This window comes from Coregonus lavaretus, assembly GCF_964263955.1.
Source record: "Coregonus lavaretus genome assembly, chromosome: 20".
In the NCBI taxonomy this organism is placed as follows: Eukaryota; Metazoa; Chordata; class Actinopteri; order Salmoniformes; family Salmonidae; genus Coregonus; species Coregonus lavaretus.
Genome location: NC_140007.1, coordinates 43997850 through 44022595, shown reverse-complemented (window position 1 = coordinate 44022595; position 24746 = coordinate 43997850). Strand labels below are relative to the sequence as shown.

General features: G+C 42.9%; 1 protein-coding gene across 1 annotated transcript; it reads right to left on the bottom strand.

Annotated features, from left to right (window-relative positions):
• Positions 1–10291: 10291 nt before the first annotated feature.
• On the bottom strand, positions 10292–22789 carry LOC311148217 (transmembrane 9 superfamily member 4). The gene is made up of 17 exons (XM_084185104.1): positions 22745–22789; positions 20850–20963; positions 20112–20211; positions 19728–19884; positions 19421–19556; positions 17561–17684; positions 17096–17214; positions 16567–16749; positions 16197–16329; positions 15927–16008; positions 15547–15622; positions 15338–15421; positions 15017–15192; positions 14755–14818; positions 12404–12523; positions 12091–12180; positions 10292–11971 (listed from the first exon to the last, which is right to left on the bottom strand). The coding sequence occupies exons 1-17, from the start codon at positions 22778–22780 to the stop codon at positions 11822–11824; spliced, it is 1944 nt and encodes a 647-aa protein (XP_084041230.1). The 5' UTR covers positions 22781–22789; the 3' UTR covers positions 10292–11821.
• Between the last annotated feature and the right edge of the window lie 1957 nt (positions 22790–24746).

Genomic DNA, 24746 nt, shown 5'->3' with positions numbered 1-24746 from the left:
CATCGTTGTTGGGTTATTAGGGCTACAACCGTGGTGTTGTCAGCAAACTTGATGATGGATTTGGTGTCGTGCAAAGCAACACAGTCGTGATTGAATAGGGAATACAGACGAGGGCTGAGGACACACCCCTGGGGGGCCCCTGTCTTAAGAGTAATTGCGGAGGAGGTGTTGTTACCAATCCTCACATCCTGTGGTCTGCCCATCAGGAAATCCAGGATCCAGTTCCAGAGGGTGGTGTCCAGACCCAGGGCTCTGAGCTTAGTGTCGAGCTTGGAGGGAACAATAGTGTTGAATGCTGAACTGTAGTCAATGAACAGCATTCTCACATAGGTGTTCCTCTTCTCCATTTCCATGTGAATAGCAACGGAAATGTCATCTTCCGTGGATCTGCTGGAGCGGTAGGCAGATTGGAGTGGGTCCAGTGTGCCTGGCACGCTGGCCTTGATGTGAGCCATGACCAGCCTCTCAAATCACTTCATGATGACCGAGGTGAGCACGGGCGGGGCGATAGTCATTTGGGCATGTCACCTTGTTTTTCTTGGGCACTGTGACAATGGTGGTCTACTTGAAGCAGGTGGGGACTATAGCCTGGGACAGGTTGGAGATGTCCCAGAAGACGCCCGTGAGTTGGTCAGCACACACTCTGAGGACGCGGCCAGGGGATGCCATCTGGGCCGGTGGCTTTGTGAGTATTCACTCTTTTGAGAGTTTTCCTCACGTCAGCCTCGGGAGTGAAAGCATCTGGTCGCAGCGAAAGTCTTCCTAGATGGCTCGGTGTTGTGTGCCTCGAAGCGAGCATAGAATGTGTTAAACTCGTCTGGGAGAGAGGCTTCGGTGGGCACCACGCAACTGGAGTTGCCTTTGTAGTCTGTGATAATCTGTAGTCCTTGCCACATGCGTCGCGAGTCTGAGTTGTCGAACATTCATTCAAGTTTGAGTCTGTAATTGTCATTTTGCGTCCGTAACGGATTTGTGGAGCTCGTACCTGCTCGCCTTGTACGCGTCCCACACCACTGAGTCATCGGGGTTCATTCTGCTGACATTGAACGCTGCAGTACGGGCTCTCAGCATGGTACGGATATCTCTGTTCATCCAGGGTTTTTGGTTGGGGTATGTCCGGATTGTTATTGTGGGTACAACATAATCAACACATTTCCTATGAAGCCTGTGACTGATGATGTATATTCCTCAATGTTGATGGATGAGTCCTGTGTGGATGAATCTTTGAACATATTCCAATCAGTATTTTCAAAACAGCCCTGCAGCATTGTCCTATATATGTCCATAGCCTCTGTCCACTGCTTTACTATTCTCTGTGCTGGTGGCTCACTCTCGAGTTGCTGCTTGGAGGCGGGGAGTAGGAACAAAGAGACGTGATCTGATTGGCCGAAGTGGGGGATGGCTTTGTACATGTCACGGATGTTTGTATATACATAGTCCAGCACATTTTTTCTTTTCTTGTGGGGTAGAATACATGTTGTACCAAGTTGACCAAAAATAACCTACAAAAAACAATGGAGAAATCCTTCTCACAAACAGAGATTTTGAATAAGTAAAATATTTTAAACAAATGTTCTCTTGTAAAGTTCCTCCAACCTCACCTGACGCTAAGTTTTGTGATATCCTTCTCCCAAAAAATCATGTTAAACTATCTGAGACACAAAAGAAATATGTTTAAGGCCTAATTACACATGATGAACTATGGTTGGCAATTGATTATTTTCAGATGGGGAAAACCACTGGTCTCAATGTCATTCCAATCGAGATATCAAACTTTATGAACTACTGAAAGATCCATTACTGTTATGTTCCCCAGCAAGAAAACCCAAAATTGGCGCTCAAACAGAAAGGGGAACTAACAAAGAGCCACTGACAACAACCAAAATTAAACAGGTGGTGTTTTAGGAGGGGTTCTGAAAGACACTCATGTCCACTGAAAGTTGACTAGCAACAACAACTGGGACCTAAAAGACACCCACCTTGAGCGCCCACTAAATTTGCCCAAGAAGAGGCAAACAAAAGAAAACACCAGACCAAACTAAAAGACAGGAAGCAAACCAAAAACTGGAGCAAAACAAAAACAGCGAAGATCAGACAAAGGATTGTTTGTCTAGAAATAAAATCGGGAGAGCCAACTAAAGGTGTTAACCCTCCACATCTCTCAAGACCACTGAAGCACTGGGCCAGCCACTCTTAAATATCACCTGGGACAGCACAGATGAAACGCCTTCCCACTAACGAGATGGCAACCAGCACAGGTGTAACACATACTGACTAATGAGGTGACATGAATCAGTGCGCCCCACATGCTAATGTCCAACCTCGAAATATACATGGAAAAACCAAAGCCTGTAACATGTTTTGATTACTCATATATAAATGGCAAACTGTCAGAAGCACAAAAAGAGGGACTGATCTCTCTCCTACTGAAGCAGGAGCAAGGGGGCAATATAAAGACCATGTCTCTTAAAAGATTTGGAGGCCCTCACCCTTCAATGTTGTGACACAAAAATATTGGCAAAATGTATTGCTCGTAAAATAAAAAAAGGTCCTACCGGACATTATTCATTTAATCAATATATTGGAGACAACTACTAGAAATAATGGAAAACTATGAGAATGCAGGGAAACCAGGTATAGTCGTTATAGCAGATTTTGAGAAAGCATTTTGATACAGTATGTCTAGAATCTGTTTTAAAGTGCCTGGATTATTTTTTCCAACTTTGAAGAATCTCTCATAAGATGAGTAAAGTTACTTCTCTGAGAACTTTGAATTGTCAAGAGGTGTAAAACAAGGTTGCCCTCTGTCAACATACAGTGGGGAAAAAAAGTATTTAGTCAGCCACCAATTGTGCAAGTTCTCCCACAATCTGTAAAAAGTCTTAAACATAGGATGGGTCTCTTAGCAGCTTGCAAGAAAACCAGTTTGGATTTAGATAGTTTTGTCACAATGGAGGCTTTAAGAGAAAGGTTTAATGCCTTAATATGTAATAGTTTTAACCCTCCAAACTCGTTATATAAATATGCTCGTTTAACTTTATCTGGTTTGTCATTCCAAGTAAAGTGAAATATTTAATCGGGAGACCACATGGCAATTTAAAGTTTGTATCTTTTCGAGACCCAATCCGTAATATAGTACACTTATCATAGTTGGGTTTTAGTCCAGAGAAACTGGAGAAATGATCCAAGTCCTCAATGAGGCCCTTCAAGGTTGAAGATTGAGGACTCAAGAGAAAACTAGAATCATCGCCTCACATTGATAATTTTGTCTCTAATCCCTCATTTTTAGCTCCTTAATGTTATAATTAGATCAGATTTTTAAAGCTAACAATTCAATGGCCATAATACATAGGTACAGTGGGGGAAAAAAGTATTTAGTCAGCCACCAATTGTGCAAGTTCTCCCACTTAAAAAGATGAGAGAGGCCTGTAATTTTCATCATAGGTACACGTCAACTGTGACAGACAAATTGAGGAAAAAAAATCCAGAAAATCACATTGTAGGATTTTTAATGAATTTATTTGCAAATTATGGTGGAAAATAAGTATTTGGTCAATAACAAACGTTTCTCAAGACTTTGTTATATACCCTTTGTTGGCAATGATACAGGTCAAACGTTTTCTGTAAGTCTTCACAAGGTTTTCACACACTGTTGCTGGTATTTTGGCCCATTCCTCCATGCAGATCTCCTCTAGAGCAGTGATGATTTGGGGCTGTCGCTGGGCAACACATACTTTCAACTCCCTCTAAAGATTTTCTATGGGGTTGAGATCTGGAGACTGGCTAGGCCACTCCAGGACCTTGAAATGCTTCTTACGAAGCCACTCCTTCGTTGCCCGGGCGGTGTGTTTGGGATCATTGTCAAGCTGAAAGACCCAGCCACGTTTCATCTTCAATGCCCTTGCTGATGGAAGGAGGTTTTCACTCAAAATCTCACGATACATGGCCCCATTCATTATTTCCTTTACACGGATCAGTCGTCCTGGTCCCTTTGCAGAAAAACAGCCCCAAAGCATGATGAAAATCACATTGTAGGATTTTTAATGAATTTATTTGCAAATTATGGTGGAAAATAAGTATTTGGTCACCTACAAACAAGCAAGATTTCTGGCTCTCACAGACCTGTAACTTCTTCTTTAAGAGGCTCCTCTGTCCTCCACTCGTTACCTGTATTAATGGCACCTGTTTGAACTTGTTATCAGTATAAAGGACACCTGTCCACAACCTCAAACAGTCACACTCCAAACTCCACTATGGCCAAGACCAAAGAGCTGTCAAAGGACACCAGAAACAAAATTGTAGACCTGCACCAGGCTGGGAAGACTGAATCTGCAATAGGTAAGCAGCTTGGTTGGAAGAAATCAACTGTGGGAGCAATTATTAGGAAATGGAAGACATACAAGACCACTGATAATCTCCCTCGATCTGGGGCTCCACGCAAGATCTCACCCCGTGGGGTCAAAATGATAACAAGAACGGTGAGCAAAAATCCCAGAACCACACGGGGGGACCTAGTGAATGACCTGCAGAGAACTGGGACCAAAGTAACAAAGCCAACCATCAGTAACACACTACGCCGCCAGGGACTCAAATCCTGCAGTGCCAGACGTGTCCTCCTGCTTAAGCCAGTACATGTCCAGGCCCGTCTGAAGTTTGCTAGAGTGCATTGGGATGATCCAGAAGAGGATTGGGAGAATGTCATATGGTCAGATGAAACCAAAATATAACTTTTTGGTAAAAACTCAACTCGTCGTGTTTGGAAGACAAAGAATGCTGAGTTGCATCCAAAGAACACCATACCTACTGTGAAGCATGGGGGTGGAAACATCATGCTTTGGGGCTGTTTTTCTGCAAAGGGACCAGGACGACTGATCCGTGTAAAGGAAAGAATGAATGGGGCCATGTATCGTGAGATTTTGAGTGAAAACCTCATTCCATCAGCAAGGGCATTGAAGATGAAACGTGGCTGGGTCTTTCAGCACGACAATGATCCCAAACACACCGCCCGGGCAACGAAGGAGTGGCTTCGTAAGAAGCATTTCAAGGTCCTGGAGTGGCCTAGCCAGTCTCCAGATCTCAACCCCATAGAAAATCTTTGGAGGGAGTTGAAAGTCTGTGTTGCCCAGCGACAGCCCCAAATCATCACTGCTCTAGAGGAGATCTGCATGGAGGAATGGGCCAAAATACCAGCAACAGTGTGTGAAAACCTTGTGAAGACTTACAGAAAACGTTTGACCTGTGTCATTGCCAACAAAGGGTATATAACAAAGTCTTGAGAAACTTTTGTTATTGACCAAATACTTATCTTCCACCATAATTTGCAAATAAATTCATTAACAATCCTACAATGTGATTTTCTGGATTTTTTTTCTCTCATTTTGTCTGTCATAGTTGACGTGTACCTATGATGAAAATTACAGGCCTCTCTCATCTTTTTAAGTGGGAGAACTTGCACAATTGGTGGCTGACTAAATACTTTTTTCCCCCACTGTACCTATGTATTATGGCCATTGAATTGTTAGCTTTAAAAATCAGATCTAATTATAACATTAAGGAGCTAAAAATGAGGGATTAGAGACAAAATTATCAATGTGAGGCGATGATTCTAGTTTTCTCTTGAGTCCTCAATCTTCAACCTTGAAGGGCCTCATTGAGGACTTGGATCATTTCTCCAGTTTCTCTGGACTAAAACCCAACTATGATAAGTGTACTATATTACGGATTGGGTCTCGAAAAGATACAAACTTTAAATTGCCATGTGGTCTCCCGATTAAATATTTCACTTTACTTGGAATGACAAACCAGATAAAGTTAAACGAGCATATTTATATAACGAGTTTGGAGGGTTAAAACTATTACATATTAAGGCATTAAACCTTTCTCTTAAAGCCTCCATTGTGACAAAACTATCTAAATCCAAACTGGTTTTCTTGCAAGCTGCTAAGAGACCCATCCTATGTTTAAGACTTTTTACAGATTAAAACCTTTCATTTTCATTGGATTGACAATGGATCCCTGTTTATAAGTAGAATATCCTCCTTTATAAATAAAGTCATAGTTGGCTACAATTTCAATTTCATCCTCCAGAAAAGGCAGATCTTACAGCAAATAATATGGCTAAACTCCAATATACTGATAGAGAAAAATTATACATCCATTAAAATTCATAAATTGCTTAAAATGATTAGTATAAATCGAAAAATGTATCAGTTTCAAATAAAGTCAAAAGGTTTGACAGTAATACAGCATAAAATTCAGTTGGGAACAGGTTTTTGATGTCCCAATACCTTGGCATCGGGTCTATGAAATGACATATAAAAATGTACACATCAATCCGTGCGTTTCAATTTAAGCTATTCAATTAAATACTTGCTACAACAATAATACTCAATATTTGGGGCATTGAACAGTCAGCCCTGTGCAGACTCTGCCACGAGGAAACAATCAATAGAACATATGTTCTGGTACTGTCCATCGGTGAATCGCTTTTGGATTCAGGTCCAGGAATGGTTGTTACTGTGTGTCATAATATCAGGGTTCAGATGGACCTGCAAACTGTATTGTTAGGGGATCTGAAAAAACAAGATCAGTCAATGGGAAATATAATTATACTTTTGGGTAAAAGGGTAAAGTATTTCTTTTTAGGGCAATATCGGTAGAAATAGGGAGGTTCAGGGCCCTCGTCAGACATCACAGTAAAATGGCAAAAGGAAATAGCAAAATGGCATTATACTGGGAAAGATGGGTTAATCTGTGGACATGGGAGGGTTGGAGTTCAGATCAGAATGGCATTATACTGGGAAAGATGGGTTAATCTGTGGACATGGGAGGGTTGGAGTTCAGATCAGAATGGCATTATACTGGGAAAGATGGGTTAATCTGTGGACATGGGAGGGTTGGAGTTCAGATCAGAATGGCATTATACTGGGAAAGATGGGTTAATCTGTGGACATGGGAGGGTTGGAGTTCAGATCAGAATGGCATTATACTGGGAAAGATGGGTTAATCTGTGGACATGGGAGGGTTGGAGTTCAGATCAGAATGGCATTATACTGGGAAAGATGGGTTAATCTGTGGACATGGGAGGGTTGGAGTTCACATCAGAATGGCATTATACTGGGAAAGATGGGTTAATCTGTGGACATGGGAGGGTTGGAGTTCAGATCAGAATGGCATTATACTGGGAAAGATGGGTTAATCTGTGGACATGGGAGGGTTGGAGTTCAGATCAGAATGGCATTATACTGGAAAAGATGGGTTAATCTGTGGACATGGGAGGGTTGGAGTTCAGATCAGAATGGCATTATACTGGGAAAGATGGGTTAATCTGTGGACATTGGAGGGTTGGAGTTCAGATCAGAATGAATGGTGGATTGGCTGCTGTGGGTGAAAATCCAGCACTTGAAGAAAGAAGAAAATAGGAATATATGTATAATTATTTAACTACAGGTATATGTATAATTATTTAACAACAGGTAGGCATACTGCAGATGTGAGCGAAATAGCTGTAAGTAGCAGTAGAAGTATTGTTGTCCGTTAGTTTACTCCAATTAGGATAGGGATGGTATGGTAGGGGAAAAAAGGTGTATATATATATATATATATATATATACACACTGAACAAAAATATAAACGCAACATGTAAAGTGTTGGCCCTATGTTTCATGAGCTGTAATAAAAGATCCCAGAAATGTTCCATACAAACAAAATGTAATGTTAATTTCTCCACCAGAAACCGCCTCCAACGTTGTTATAGAGAATTTGGCAGTACGTCCAACAGGCCTCACAACCGCAGACCACGTGTATGGCGTCATGTGGGTGAGCGGTTTGCTGATGTCAACATTGTGAACAGAGTGCCCCATGGTGGCAGTGGGGTTATGGTATGGGCAGGCATAAGCTAAGGACAACGAACACAATTGCGTTTTATCGATGGCAATATCAATGCACAGAGATACCGTGACGAGATCCGAAGGCCCATTGTCATACATTCATCCGCCGCCATCACCTCATGTTTCAGCATGATAATGCACAGCCCCATGTCGCAAGGATCTCTACACAATTCCTGGAAGCTGAAAATGTCCCAGTTCTTCCATGGACTGCATACACATCAGACATGTCACCCATTGTGCATGTTTGGGATGCTCTGGATTGAAGTGTACAAAAATGTGTTCCAGTTCCCACAAATATCCAGCAACTTCACACAGCCATTGAAGAGTGGGACAACATTCCATAGGCCACAATCAACAGCCTGACCAACTCCATGCGAAGGAGATGTCGCTCTGCATGAGGCAAATGGTGGTCACACCAGATACTGACTGGTTTTCTGATCCACGCCCCTACTTTTTTCAAAAAAAATTTAAGGTATCTTTGACCAGCAGATGCATATCTGTATTCCCATTCAAGTGAAATCAATAGATTAGTGCCTAATGAATTTATTTAAATTGACCGATTTCCATATACGAACCGTAACTCAGTCAAATCTTTGAAATTGTTGCATGTTGTGTTTATATTTTTGTTCAGTATTTATAAAAAATAAGACAACACAGAGAGAACAGGACAATGGAACTTCAGAAAGCATTACTTTGGCTTTATCTATATGAAAAATGCACACACAAAATCCATGCAGACAACCATTTTGGTCATAAATGAATAGCCTACATAAGGGAGGAGTATTGAAATTCCAACATCGTATCAGTACTTCATTAGTTTCATACATTATATCACTGGACATTCTGTAAAGAAAAGGGGGAAAGAAACAGGTTCTTAAAAATCATGCTTTGGCTAAAACAATGAAATGATCTTTATACAGTCAGAGCCCCCACTACAGCAAACTGCAGCAAAACAAAAGTGTTGTATTTACATAGTAGACACTCATTCAAACACGGCTCGGGTCAGTCAAATGTACATCTGCAGAAAAATCTCTCCTGAAATCTGTTTGTTTGGGGCCAGAAGAGGAAGTCTATCTGTCTCTGAATCAGAGAGCAGTGAGATCTGGCAGCTCAGGAACACTTTTGACACTAAAGCCGTGTTCACATTGGCAGTTTAAAGTGACTCAAATCCTATTTATTCCTGCAGTCTGAACAGCCAAAAAGCACATGGAATCTGATATTTCAAGCCACATTTCAAACCACCTTCGTAGGTGGCTTGAATTCCCAGCCATGTGACTTGTCTGAACGGTCAAACCTGATTCATTTGCCCTCAAGTGGTTTTTAGACTTACTTGGCATATCTTCTTGCTTGCTAGCTACTCTGTTGGCAGTTTGACAAAAGCATGTGGAAGCTAACTAGCTTGTTAATCGTTTACAAACAAATGAGTGAATGTGCTGGAAAGCTAAACAGCTACCTAGTTGACTGCTGCGGCCTACCAAATATGATTCGTTTTGAAATCCTGAGGCTTTAAAAGTGTTCTTACACTGATTTCGAACATTCAAAGCAACTGGGAAACGTCCATGGCAGGCATGGTCATGTTTGCTTGCTACATAACTTCTGAGTGATAGGAAGCACGCGCACCACCACCAATCAGCCGACACCACTGTGCACACCCGTCGGTACTATGACAACTAGCATAGCCATGTCAGCAAATGACTGCTGTCTGAACACACACATCCATTTTAGTCATTTAGCAGACGCTCTTATCCAGAGCGACTTACAGTTAGTGAGTTCATACATTTTTTTTTTTTTTCCAATCCGATTTGGTCATTAGTAACTTGATGTTTGGACAACAAACAGCAAGTTGCTGTTGGAAAAACAAAATTGATTTGAGCATTAACGCCTGCAGTTTGAACAAGGCTTTACAGAGGGAAGAAAAACACTGATGCAAGACTGACTGTGGAAGTGAACGTGTGAGAGGGGCAGAGAATGACAGAAAGAGATAAAGTGAGAAAAGTTAAAAGGAGAGCGGAGAAGTACGATTAATTCAGTGGTTCACTACATTACATGGAGTAATTCCCCCTCAGCGCCGGTCTCCTCCCTTTCTCGTCCAGTGCAGCTCTATCCCAACACCCTCAGCTGTGCCAGACCTCCACCAGACGGCCTGTCCACACGTAGGATTCTATGCTCTTGATCAAGGGAAAAACTGGTGGGGTAATAATGTCGACCTAAAAGTTGCGTTCCTGAAAGGTCGGCTCTCAAACTTATAGACCCAGTTTCCTGGACCTAAATAAATTAAACCTATTCCTGGACTAAAATTACCTTTCAATGGCAATTCTCCATTGAGAATGTTTAATCCAGGACCAGGCTTAATCTGGGTTTGAGGAACTGGCCCATAGAATAAAGTAAATGGGAGTAAAATATGCCCACGACAGAAAGGTCTTTAATGTTTTGAATCCCCTTCACCCCACTTTCTGTTGTGTAGGGACAGTGTTTTAACATACAGGATCTTCAGCATTTCAGTCTCCACAATCAGAGCAACTACAGCTACAAGACGATGTGAACCACTCGTGGAGAATTCTAACTCTGGGTAACAGAGAGTAAACCCAGTGAACAATCAGCCCATTCAGACAATACAACAGGTTCATAAAGGTACACTATGTCAGCCTATCGACAATCTAAACCACATTGTCGATCTTATACAGCACTGACTTGGCTCGTTGTTTATGGGGAAACAACTGTACTCCATTTAGATGCTCAGTTACAGAATCTTGTTTCTAAGGCAACCCTAGAAGACATTGATGCTCAGGGATAACCGATAGATAACTTCTGTTAGAATAGCAGTGTCTCACTGACACTAAACTCAAAACATTTAACATGACCTTTATGAAACCAAAGAGCAGTCTCAACCTTTTCCAAAAAAATGCATAGTTCAGTGGGACCATGGAGCAGTTTACATTGCATTGCTAGGCAATGTGTCCAACCATTTTAAACACGTTGTTTCTCCTAGGTTAACGCCCAGAAATTATAAAAGGTGATTTGAAGATGAGAATACTAATTTTCATAGACATTTACTTTCATTCCATAACATTTCCTATTTCAACCACCTTAAGCCAAATTGGCCTCCCTAGCACATTAATTAATTCATTCATTCATTCATGTAAATAGTATTTAAAGAGAAAATTAAATTTATGCTTCTACACATTGAAATTCAGTTGCTTTAAGATACATTTTAGACAATCTGTTGCCTCAATGTGAGAGACAAATTGAGATTATGATTTTAGTTGTGGCTGAAATGGTCACATCAGGAAACACCTGCAGTAAAAATATCTGCATATCCTTGCCTGTTCCAATGTTAGATTTCCATTTCCCAGCATAATTTCAGAGCAAATAAAGAACAACTTATTAGCAACATTACAAGTGTGACCTCCCAACCATCCTCTGATCATAAAAGTATCTGGAATAAAGAAAATAAACTAACTTTACAGAGAGAGAGAGTGAAAGAAGTCAGACTAAAATATCTTACAGGGAACTGATTTTAAAACGATAACGTGAAGTTCTGAACCAATGCAATTCTGAGTCCTCCCGGGCAACCCAGGCTTGCCCATCTCCAAAAGCAGACCGTAAAACATACAGAGACTGTTTCATTTGACATGCTTTGGCCCATGGTGTGTACACGGTGAAACACAGTAGGAAACATTGACTGTCCCAGAGGAAATCTCGCTGTGTCTCTGTGGACATCCAATAACGGAGGGAGGGAGATCGTTGAGTTTGCAGGCAGCGACGTGTTGCTGTTCTCGCTCCATGCCAATGGGGGGGCACTGTTCCACAAACACCACCTCACGCTTCCTTGCTTCCATACACACAAGTCAGTGTTTGCTCGACATAAAGTATACAATTTAAAAAATGAAAAAGAATGTGGCAACAACAAAAAAAATACAGCTGAAACAAACTCAGTCGATTTTGACGGCAGCGTAGATCTTCCGTATGAACATGTACGCTGCGTAAAAGCCGATTGTCCCCGTAAGGAGCCAGAAGGACAGGACCATGAGAGCCGTGTAACCAAAGTACAACAGGGAAGGGATAAACTCCACAATGTCCAGCTGGAAGACAGAAACACACGTCAACTTGTTGTAGGACAGCGACCACCCAATGTAAGCATGCTAAACAACCTTATTCAAACTTATCCCAAAGTTCATCTCAATACGTCTTCGACGTTTACCTTGTTGACAAAGTAGAAAATGGCGTAAACAAGGACGTAGAAGGCTGAGCCCCCTGATACCAGGAAGGCCCTCCACCACCACCGGTAGTCCTGCAGGAGACAGACAGACACAGGACCACACAGTTGGTAGGTCTGTGACATCACAACTAGTGGGGCAACCCACCCATCATCCTACGAGACCTCCCGTCTCTATCAAGTTCTACTGAACTACTGTGGTTGAGAAGTTAATATCTGAATCTCTCTGAACCTCTGTTTTCACTATGCAACGCCACATATACAATCACAGCACCCACACAACAGGGCACCGCCTCACCTCTGCACAGAGCTGGAAGTAGACCATGACGATACTGATCTGGGAGCAGGACACCACCAGGATGATGAACACCAGGAAGAGGAAACCAAACAGGTAGTAGAACTGGTTCTCCCAGATGGCCTGCAGAGGGAGGACTTACAGTCAGACAACACCTCGTAGACTAGAGCCATGTACAGCAGAGACAACCTGGGTTAGACTCAGAACACATACAGCGGATCAGAGCCACGTACAGCAGACAACATGGGTTAGACTCAGAACACAGAGCGGATCAGAGCCACGTACAGCAGACAACCTGGGTTAGACTCAGAACACATAGCAGAGACAACCTGGGTTAGACTCAGAACACATAGCAGAGAACCTGGGTTAGACTCAGAACACAGAGCGGATCAGAGCCACGTACAGCAGAAAACATGGGTTAGACTCAGAACACATAGCAGAGACAACCTGGGTTAGACTCAGAACATATAGCAGAGACAACCTGGGTTAGACTCAGAACACAGAGCGGATCAGAGCCACGTACAGCAGACAACATGGGTTAGACTCAGAACATATATATTTTTTAACATGTCTGCGACCCATACTTTAAGGCTGCTTTAGACATTCAGAATGGTGAAAAAAATTGCATGCTGAGGGAAAATAGAGTGCCACTCTACAAATGATCACTAACCCAAACACGTCTAAAATAGACAAAAATACTAAAGAGGTTACAACTTCTCCCGGTCTCCCTTTACTAATAGTGAGCGCGCAACTTCTTCCCTACCAGCGAATTAAGGAAGTTTTGATGATGAGCGACAAAGTTCGAGGATATTTTTCTACGAAAGTAAAGGACAGTAATGTTACGAGTAAAGTAGGAAGCCCAGGTTCCGATTAAGCAATAAGGCACGAGGGGGTGTCGTATATGGCCAATATACCACGGCTAAGGACTGTTCTGGATACAGCCCTTAGTCGTGGTATATTGGCCATATACCACAAACCCGAGGCGCCTTATTGATATTATAAACTGGTTACCAACATAATTAGAGCAGTAAAAATACATGTTTTGTCATACACGTGGTATAGGGTCTGATATACATCGGCTGTCAGCCAATCAGCATTCAGGACACGAACCACCCAGTTTATAATAGGCGATACGATATGAATGTGTCATTAAAGGAGTGTGGATATTTGGCCTGGCAAAGAGGTTGTATGCGCTGACTGAATGGAAGCTGATGAGGTTTTTACTCCGCTGGTCTCGGGAAGAAATTGTGAGTCCTCATTGTCAGAGACCGAGTCAAGATGTGTCCGACACACAACATGTGGACTCGAGTACTACAACACAGATTCTGGCTGTCACTGCTTTTTTGTTTTGACTTCCTACAAGCCTCTCAGGCTGGTGTTTACAGAACATCTGGTTTGATTTCATACTGGCTGGTGTTTACAGAACATCTGGTTTGATTTCATACTGGCTGGTGTTTACAGAACATTTGGTTTGATTTCGTAAAAGGTTGGTGTTTACATAACATTTGGTTTGATTTCATACTGGCTGGTGTTTACAGAACATTTGGTTTGACTTCGTACAGGCTGGTGTTTACATAACATTTGGTTTGACTTCGTACAGGCTGGTGTTTACAGAACATTTGGTTTGACTTCGTACAAGCTGTTGTTTACAGAACATTTGGTTTGACTTCGTACAGGCTGGTGTTTACAGAACATTTGGTTTGACTTCGTACAAGCTGGTGTTTACAGAACATTTGGTTTGACTTCGTACAGGCTGGTGTTTACAGAACATTTGAGGCTTTTTGATTAGGATATAAGGCCCTGGTCACAGAACGCCAGCTAAGACATTTGCTCTGCTTCTGTCCTGGGTGGTGTTTAGGGATGGGCTAGTCGAAATGCCCCAAAAGTAAAACATGTATTTTTTTTGCTCTACTCTCTTGACCAATCAGAATGACGCAAAATGCCACCACAGCAGATAAGTGGGCAATGTTCTGTCAAAGCCATGTGACGTCTGAAGTAGCTGATTGCGCCGTACATAAACACTACATTTTAACGTTTGTTGTTTTATTAAATTAAGTATTGCGAATGTCACGGTATATCCTTGTGTGTAACCATGTAACACACACAATTTAATTTAGACGAAAGCTTTTTCCATTGTTAAAATAGGCCAAAATAATGTATTTAACAAAAGTGTTTATACTGAAGTCCGTTGGGATATCCGGATATTCGATTAACCGCGCCCATCCCTAGCGGTGTCTTGTAATCAAACAGGATTGATTTTTGATCGACTTTACCAACGACGGCCCCCTTTTTGTCCACCTCTAAATTCCTATTCCAACTGGCAATACATGCTATAGGAGAGGACTTCTACTCACACTGAAGATGAAGAAGAGCTCAATGAACATGGCACCAAACGGTAGAATCCCAGCCATTAGGATTCTTTGAAAAGAGAAAAAAGATGTTATGACAAGTTGTGTGACTGCATATGAGGAAATGACACTGCATTTAGATTAACAGTGATTTAAAATGACAAGTTATGTGACTGCGTATGGAGGAAATGTTTTGCTTGACGCAGAAGAAGAGAACGCATTGATCGCTCCAGAGCAGAGAAGTAGCCAGGCTTGACAGGACACTCACCCCACAAACTTGTTCATGTACCAGCGCTGCTCGGGCACCTGGCGAGGGATCTGATTGGTGCGGACAGGGTTATCGTACGGCTGCTTGCGGAAGCCAAAGTAGTAGCCCAGGTACACCAGGGGCATCGAGATACCGAACCACATGCACAGTAGAGCCAGCATGGTGGTGAAGGGGACCTGAGGAGACATCACTATCCTAGTTCAACTAAGAGATACAGTCCTTATTATGCTGTGTGGTACACACCAACACCGGTCCTAGTTCTGACAGTGAATGTGTTGATGTTATACAGTGATCCTGTATATAGGAGACTAGCTATCTCACCGCTCCAGACGAGTGTTCTCCCCAGATGAAACAGTTGAGAACGAAACAGATGGAGAACACTACGGCAGGGTACAGAGTGGCCGTCTGCAGGCAGAGCAGAGCAGGGAGAGTCACACATCAATAGTAGGCAACAGGACACTAAGTTTGCTTAAACATACAGGGTAAACATACACCATTAGTTGTTGATAGTGTCCATTTGAAGTACTCACACAGAAAGCTCCCTTCTTCCACCGATGGCCTTTCAGCGTGCGGTAGAGCCTGCCAGCAAAGTATCCACCGAACACACTGGAAGAGAAAACAGTCATACTGACGGCTCTCCCACAGTGTATAGACAGCAGACAGACCACAGCCAGAAGGCCCAACCCCAAAGGGACCCATAAGACCTATACTACGCCCAATTTACGGGTGGATTTCTGAGAGGATTTGATAGGTGTAAGCCATCTAGAAATCTCTCCCTCTACCATGCCCTCTGACGGGCTAGGGGCAACTTTCACCATATGGCTTATACTGATCAAATCTCCACAAGTGCTTAGGGGTCCATTTGGGATTGGGCCAGAGACATAAGGTGGGTGACTCTCTCGTGTCTCACCCCATGAACATAAACAGGAAACAGGAAGTGGTCATCAGGGCCCCTCTACTGGAAGGAGACAGCATCCCCAACATGGCCACGACTACAGGACAGATAAAACACTGCAGCTTCAGCCCCATGTCACAGTGACACAATACCACACTTTCATCTCCAGTTGTGATGGATGGCCCTTATCCAGAGATTACAATACACATCATTGATGGAAATGGCAGTTGGTAGATAGAATACTTTTGAAACGAGGTTCTAAGAGTCTGTTTACAGCACACTCACAGATAACGATGAGGATCATGCAGAAGAGCTGTATGCCTGAGCCCAGCAGAGAGCTGAGGATCATGGGATACTGTGGTGGTCTGAACACGTCACCATGGACATTCTTCCAGCCTGACTCCTCCATGGTGTCCTCCTGGCGAAGATAGACATTGGTATTTTACAGACACACTACCCGCATCCATTCACACAACATGAAGAAGCAAATACTCTTCTTTAGAGGGTGAACACAACACATGCAGAATTTTAAATCCAAATCTCTCTGCAGTCTCACACTTATTTAACTGAGAGTCTCTCTGCAGCTACTGTCACAGACAAAGTGCTGTCAAATGCCAAAGCCATCTCATATTCATGAGTGAGTGTGGTCTCCTACTATGTCATCCTCTCTGTTGTAGTTGGCGATGTCCTTCCTCAAGGTCCTGATGATGATCATACTGAGGATGCCGGACAGGAAGAAGACCACCACCACTGAGTTGACGATGGAGAACCAGTGGATCTGCACGTCACTCATGGTCAGGTAGGTGTCCCAGCGGGATGCCCACTTCACCTGGCTCTCCTACAGGGGAGAGACAAACAGGGGGTCAATTTCAATTTCTTAGGAAGGGGCGTCCCAATGAGACCACGGTCTCTTCATCTAGAGAACCTTGCATTACAAGACAAGCAATTATACAATCCAGGCAGGAGCCTAGCAAACGCACAAAGAAAAATATATTGAACAAAAACAAATAACCACATTCCTCAGTGAAGAGGTCCTCTAAAATCAATGTAGCCAGCCAAGTCAAGGCACATTCTATTTAAAGTGCACCACAACGTCTCAACACATTTTACAGAGGAACATTCTAAATCTTTGCCATTGCTGAGACCTAACGGTCAAACATAAAGGGAAAGTCCATGCCACTTACCTCCCAGTGGACGGAGTAGGTGAAGAGAACCTCATTCTCCTTGGAGGGGTCAATCTCCTGAGGAGCGGAGTTAGTGGCCTCAGGCAGGGTACACGCCCCCTTATCATCAGCCTTCAGGTCTGCAGAGGGATCCAGACAGACAGATTGAGGGGGAAGGACAGAAACACACGCTGTATTTCACAGGAGGTTGGTGGCGTCTAAATTGGGGAGGGGCACGTGGTAATGACTGGAGCAGAACAGGTGGAAAGTATCAACATCAAACAATATGTTTCCATGTATTTGATGCCATTCCATTTGCTCCGTTCCAGCCCTTATTATGAGCCGTCCTCCCCTCAGCAGCCTCCACTCCTGTATTTTCTAACGCTTGTCACTGTTTATTGGGCTTAAATAACCCTCCACCTTGACACTCTGGGAACCACCTGATATAACCCGTTCCTACCTCAGACAGGAATCTGTGGAACTTACCCTCCACCTTGACACTCTGGGGAACCACCTCAAAACGTACAACTCTGTAGTTATGCTCCTCCTCCTCCTCCACCTTCTCCTTGTGGTAGTAGATGATGAAGGACAGGTGGTTGTGTAGGTAGAACTATAGTAGAGAGAGACAACAGAATGTAGGACAGGTGGTTGTGTAGGTAGAACTATAGTAGAGAGAGACAACAGAATGTAGGACAGGTGGTTATGTAGGTAGAACTATAGTAGAGAGACAACAGAATGTAGGACAGGTGGTTGTGTAGGTAGAACTATAGTAGAGAGAGACAACAGAATGTAGGACAGGTAGATGTGTAGGTAGAACTATAGTAGAGAGAGACAACAGAATGTAGGACAGGTGGTTGTGTAGGTAGAACTATAGTAGAGAGAGAACAGAATGTAGGACAGGTGTTTGTGTAGGTAGAACTATAGTAGAGAGAGACAACATAATGTAGGACAGGTAGTTATGTAGGTAGAACTATAGTAGAGAGAGACAACAGAATGTAGGACAGGTAGATGTGTAGGTAGAACTATAGTAGAGAGAGACAACAGAATGTAGGACAGGTATATGTGTAGGTAGAACTATAGTAGAGAGAGACAACAGAATGTAGGACAGGTAGTTATGTAGGTAGAACTATAGTAGAGAGAGACAACAGAATGTAGGACAGGTAGATGTGTAGGTAGAACTATAGTAGAGAGAGAACAGAATGTAGGACAGGTAGATGTGTAGGTAGAACTATAGTAGAGAGACAACAGAATGTAGGACAGGTAGATGTGTAGGTAGAACTATAGTAGAGAGACAACAGAATGTAGGACAGGTGTTTGTGTAGGTAGAACTATAGTAGAGAGAGACAACATAATGTAGGACAGGTAGATGTGTAGGTAGAACTATAGTAGAGAGAGACAACAGAATGTAGGACAGGTGAATGTGTAGGTAGAACTATAGTAGAGAGAGACAACAGAATGTAGGACAGGTAGATGTGTAGGTAGAACTATAGTAGAGAGAGACAACAGAATGTAGGACAGGTAGATGTGTAGGTAGAACTATAGTAGAGAGAGACAACAGAATGTAGGACAGGTAGATGTGTAGGTAGAACTATAGTAGAGAGACAACAGAATGTAGGACAGGTAGATGTGTAGAGACAACAGAATGTAGGACAGGTGGTTATGTAGGTAGAACTATAGTAGAGAGAGACAACAGAATGTAGGACAGGTATATGTGTAGGAAGAACTATAGTAGAGAGAGACAACAGAATGTAGGACAGGTAGATGTGTAGGTAGAACTATAGTAGAGAGACAACAGAATGTAGGACAGGTAGATGTGTAGGTAGAACTATAGTAGAGAGAGACAACAGAATGTAGGACAGGTGGATGTGTAGGTAGAACTATAGTAGAGACAACAGAATGCAAACATCCTAAAGCAGGGTTTCTTAAACTATGGGTTGACTTGGGACCCAAAGTGGGCCTTGGGCATGTGAGAGGTGGATCGTGAGTTATCAGAACACATCTATAATCACAAACAGTTTTTTCTTAATTTGGGTCGTTGGAGGACGAGTTGGGTCACGGGTGGACGGTCAAGTTCTCATTTAAGCCTCAAGCTGAAAAATGTTAAGAACCCCTGCCCTAAAGATAACTAATGAACCACAAGATCTCTTCTATAAACACTTTTTATATCTAGACAAAACTCTGCAGTCTTTAACCACTTCTTCAGACTGCCTTTTCTTTATATCTGAAAAGTGTAGGGGGTCAAATAGATACAAGAAAGATTCAGAGTTCCACTCCCCTAATCTCATACGGATTTGTCCATGCCCTCTCTCCATTCTTTAGATAGGCCCTTGTAAAGAGGTTCAGTACCTTGCTGTTTTCAGTGAAGCCCAACCTGTAGCCGTGTTCAAACTGAACATCCTTCACCACATCCTTCTCCTCAGCCCCTGCCTCTCTGTTGGGGTAGAACTCCAGCCGCGTGGCCACTGGGAGGTTGTCTGCAATGCTGTGGGAGTTTATAGAGAGGATTAAACATGGAGCATACAGCAGCATTTTACACAGAAACCTGATAAATGCGCTGCCTAATTTTATTGCTCCATTGGGAGATGATTCACAGGCTTGCTGACTGTTTCTCTAAAGAAGAGAGCGAGCGAGAGTAATGAGGAAAGGCACTCACAGGTGAACATAGTATTCATCTTGGATTCGCTCAGCCACCAGCTTACTCTGCTGCACGTTGAGTTTCAGCTTGGCACAAACCGCCTCACACTTCCTGTCCTGGGTCATGAGTACCGAGTAAGGGGTGTTGACAATACGGTCCCCGCGTAGCACCTCACCTGCGCGCACACACACACACACACACACACACACACACACAGTGAACTACAACGTTAGTACGAGTATCTGGTGTGGGCCTTTAGGTGCAACAGATTATTATGAATCACATACAAAGACAAATCATTAGCAAATAAACACAGTACACAAGCAAACAGCAAACCTTCCAAACAACGACACAAGACGCATAGAACAACACTTCTGCATGAGAGGAGAGCCGCTTACTTACCCAGGTTCTCCGCTTTGTAGACCACTTTGTCAGGCTGACAGAAGGGCAGGGAATAGTATTCATAGGGAAGCTGAGTCCGGGAGCTGGTCAGCTTCACGGCCTGGGGGAAATCAATGTGCTCATTCATTTGAGTGACTGACTGCCTAACCTGCCAACAGCATGCAAATAGGCTACACAACCAATACTAGTGTCCACCTCAGCCTGCCTCAGAAAGCCTTTGCGCTAACAAGCTTTTGTCCATCTATCAAACTTAGGTTATGGTACCGTACATCATACTTAGAAAACCAAACAATGCCAACTTAGTAAATCCATAAAAAGCCAAGGCAGAAACAAACACAGGCCAAAAAAGTATTAGTATTAGATCTCCCGAGTGGCGCAGTGGTCTAAGGCATTGCATCGCAGTGCTAGCTGTGCCACTAGAGATCCTGGTTCGAATCCAGGCTCTGTCGCAGCCGGCCGCGACTGGGAGACCCATGGGGCGGCGCACAATTGGCCCAGCGTCGTCCAGGGTAGGGGAGGGAATGGCCGGCAGGGATGTAGCTCAGTTGGTAGAGCATGGCATTTGCAACGCCAGGGTTGTGGGTTCGATTCCAGTATAAAAAATAAAAATGTATGCACTCACTAACTGTAAGTCGCTCTGGATAAGAGCGTCTGCTAAATGACTAAAATGTAAAATGTAATCTCTGATTAAGCATAGGATGGTTAGGAGTAAGACAAATGTATGGCTGCTTAGCTTACCTTAATCTCTACAGCACTGTTCTGGTGGAAGTTCATTGGCGCAACTCCAGGCACGTAAAAGGCCTGGACTCCTCCAGGCAACATGGACAACAGCAAAAGGGCCAACCACGTCTCCTGTAACACACAAACACAACCAACAGACTAGTTGCCACATACCCACTTTGGAAATTGAGCAATCAATGGAGTGTGGAGATGCCTTTGGGCAATGTAAGGTGAGACATTTTTCAACCTGAGAGGTCATGATGGTAATCAGCTAAAATGTAATAGGTTTCTTGGTGCACAGTACCAAGCACAATCCAAGATGGCTCAATCACTTGCACAAAATGTTGAGAGTGTACTTGGCATAGACCTACAGTATGGTGCATCTAACCAGTTACAGTGGCTAGACTGTAGGCCTACACAACCCACTGATGGTATAGAAACACCCTAATATTTCAACATGATTTTGAGGATTATTAAGTGTATGCTTAAGGGTGTTACAATAACACTGCATGACAAATATTTGAACAATACATCATTTTACAGCTGGGGAGGGAGGACACCTTAGCCAGGGTTCCCAGACCCAGGTTAAACCTAGTACTGGACCCCCAAAAAAATTGCGAATGGGAAATTGCATTGAAAGTGCTTTTTAGTCCAGGAGCTCAATCTGTGTCTGGTAAACCAGCCCTGTGCAATAAATCCTAAATATTAGCAACAGGGAGTGGTAACGGAAAGTGACACAGGTGTAGGCTATATAACCCTTTCACTCAGAGAGAGAGCACAAGATTTAGCAGGCAAACATTGCCCTAACAGCACACCAGTCAAACTTGATTTTCCTTTCCTGTGTGGAGTGCTTACAAAACCACTTTATCCATGACCATAATCTGACCATAACCGTTCTGCATTGATTCTGGAGATGGGCGGGGACGAAGATTATCATTATGCGATAGCAGTGAAACATCTAACACTGAAAAGTTAAATGTTGATAAAAACAATAAACCAAACAACCCAACGTAGTTAACGTTATCGTATTAATCTCGCCTCAAATGATTAATTAGTTAGCCAGCTAGTTAGCTACCTCTGTATACGAATGAGTATGAAAACATCTCCACACAGCATTAGCTAACTAGCTAAATAGTTAGGTGACATTACTAATAAATTGTTTTGACATAAATGTCAACTAAATAAGCCACATAGATACTCTAAGCAAGGAGATCGCTAGATCGTCTTTAGCTAAACTTATAGAATACCCCCATCAACGCGGAAATGCATAGCTAGCTAGTTACCAGCCACATTCTAGCTAGCCAGCGAACCATGGTATAGCTAACATGAACCTTCTAACGTTAGCTAGCTAAACTGGCTATGGTTAGCTAGCCAACTGCCACATGAAAACTACGTGCTTCGCATTCCCAGTAACTACAACTTTTCGCAAGCGTATGCGTAGCTTATGTTATATTATGATTGAGACACTAACTAGCTACATTTCTGTAGTATGTTGTTGGCTAGACATATAACGTTAGCCTAGCTATACCAAAGCCAAGGGCTACGCTGTCAATTATCACTATTAACTGTCTACAGTAACTAATCGAAATACATTTCCTTTCTGATCAACATACACAGTAAGAACTAAGTAACTATATAGGCACATTACTGTATTGTAGATTTACGCTTGAAAACACATTTGACACAGCTGGCTAGCGTCGTCAACATCCACGCACTGCCACTGCTGCACCATTGACAAACCAACAATGTAGAAAGACAGCACATTTAAATGCCGTTAAATCATAACTTTTTATTTCACTTGATAAATTAAACTCGGAAGAAAAAAAATAACACAACAATATATTTCTAGTTGAAGATAGACAGTGAAAGCGGCCAGATGTTTGAAGAACAAAATTGCCTTCTTTTCCACTTACCATCGCCGTGGCGGCCATCTTGAATACACGTGTCATTCGTGACGTGAAAAATAACTAGTATCTGTTCGTCTTCTTCTTCTTCTTCTGTGGGATTTATGGCGGACTACATCCAAAAGTTGTATTGCCGCCACCAATTGGACGGGTTGAAACCACAAAATATATAAAATTAAAAATAAATCCATACTTAATAGTGATACTAACTTACTCCACCCTAATACTCCATTTAACTCTTTTGCCGAGAAATCTTTCAGCCCCAGGAACCTTTCCGCTGCAACCACAATTATTTATATCTTCCTAGATCTTTTCTCCACCTTGGCAGTGCCATTAATCACCATTGAGATAAAGGCCACAAAGTCCACCTTTTTAACCTTTAAAATGTCAGGATCATCTTGGTGAAAGGCAACCCCTGAAGCTTGCATTGAAGGCCTATCCACCACAATGGACTCTTCAGGAGTACCATTCAATCCCTCAACCCTTTTAACCGCTGCTGCATAGGAAATGCTCTGTACAACCCTAACTTTGGCCACCTCATTTTATTTTACCCTTGTCGGGTAACATTTTTTCAAAAGACGTGGCTTCATGGTTCCCACCACAACTGCAACATTTCACTTTTTCATCACTTTTATAACACATTAAATTATATTTTCCACAACTTGGACATCTCGGTTTCTCCCTTCTGCAAACCCTTGACACATGACCAAAAGATTTACAGTGATCACACTGCATTGGTCTTGGGATAAATGCTCTGACTTTGTAGTTTATATACCCCAACTGCACTTGAGTAGGGAGAGACTCCATATCAAAAAACAAAAGAACAGATAGACTCTTCACTTTTTCATCATTCACCACTCGATTCATCCGACGTGCATCAATCACTCCAGGAATATTTTTCATCTCTGCAACATCGACTTCCCACGAGATGCCAGATATTACCGCCTTGAGGGGTGCCCTGTTCCGAAGAGACACACACGACACGTCAAACTTTTCAAATCGGGAGAGCCGCAACACACGTTCCATCTGATCCGCAGAAGTACAAAAAAATCTAAACAAACCCGCCTCTCGTGATCCTCACATCCTTCACTTTACCCATCACTCTCTCCACCAGTTTGGATAGCTCAAATGGATTCTTCAAGATTGGTACTTTGATAAGCTGCTCCTTAACAAACCTTCCTCCTACAAGATATAAAGGGACATTCTCATCGCTGTACTCTACTTTGCTCCGTTTTCCATTCTTTTGAACAAGACTCCAATCCTCCTTGATTCTACCGCCATTAGATTCACAATCCACTTCATCGTCTGCCTCCGCCATCTTTCGAATCTGTCGTACCAGGTCGTCATACAGAGGACACTGGTGGTACATAAGTGATAATGCCCTTGAAGCCGGTGTTTGGACGGCTGAGAACTGTCCGAGTTTGGTGAATTAGGATAGATAAAAACGACGATTATTCAATATAGCTAAGTTAATAGATTTGAACAAAGATAAACGAAAACGGAGAGGAAATCTGGTGGAGGTGGTTGAGCAACACTGGGCTGTGACTGGAGCAGAGATGGATGGAAAGGTGGGGGGGTTAGGAGTTGAGGAGGACGGGATGGAGTGTAGTGGTGGAGTGGGAAAAGGTGAAGGTATAATAAGAGTAAAAGTTAAGAAGAAGAGGAAGCCTGAGGAGCCTTTGCAGGTCTTGTCAGGGGAGAGTAGCGACGAGGGAGGTTTCGGGTCGCAGCGTTGTACTGAAAGAAGTGGTGTTCGAGGTGTTGGTGAAATTTAAGGATCAAGGTGGAGTCGCGGCGTTGAGTCCGATCACGTTGGCTAGGGATTTGGAGAGTAAAGTAGGAAAGATTGTGTCTGCTTAAGTTCTTCGTGATAGAAGTTTGGTGGTGGTGTGTTTCAATGTTAAACAGTATGAGAAGGCGCTCAAACTCAAGCAGGTATGTAAATGTGTGGTTGATAGTAGCATGCCGGATCAAACTGGACGGAAGTGGGTGAAGGGAGGTATTACAGGAG

What these genes read in the sequence shown, in the direction of transcription:
- LOC311148217 (XM_084185104.1), bottom strand. Translation starts at nt 22,780, where the DNA reads ATGACACGTGTATTCAAGATGGCCGCCACGGCGATG. An exon ending in GGAAGAAGGGAGCTTTCTGT is followed by an intron (nt 15,422 to 15,546) that starts GTGAGTACTTCA and finishes CTCTGCCTGCAG; the next exon opens with ACGGCCACTCTGTACCCTGC. An exon ending in GAGAACACTCGTCTGGAGCG is followed by an intron (nt 15,193 to 15,337) that starts GTGAGATAGCTA and finishes ATGTCTCCTCAG; the next exon opens with GTCCCCTTCACCACCATGCT.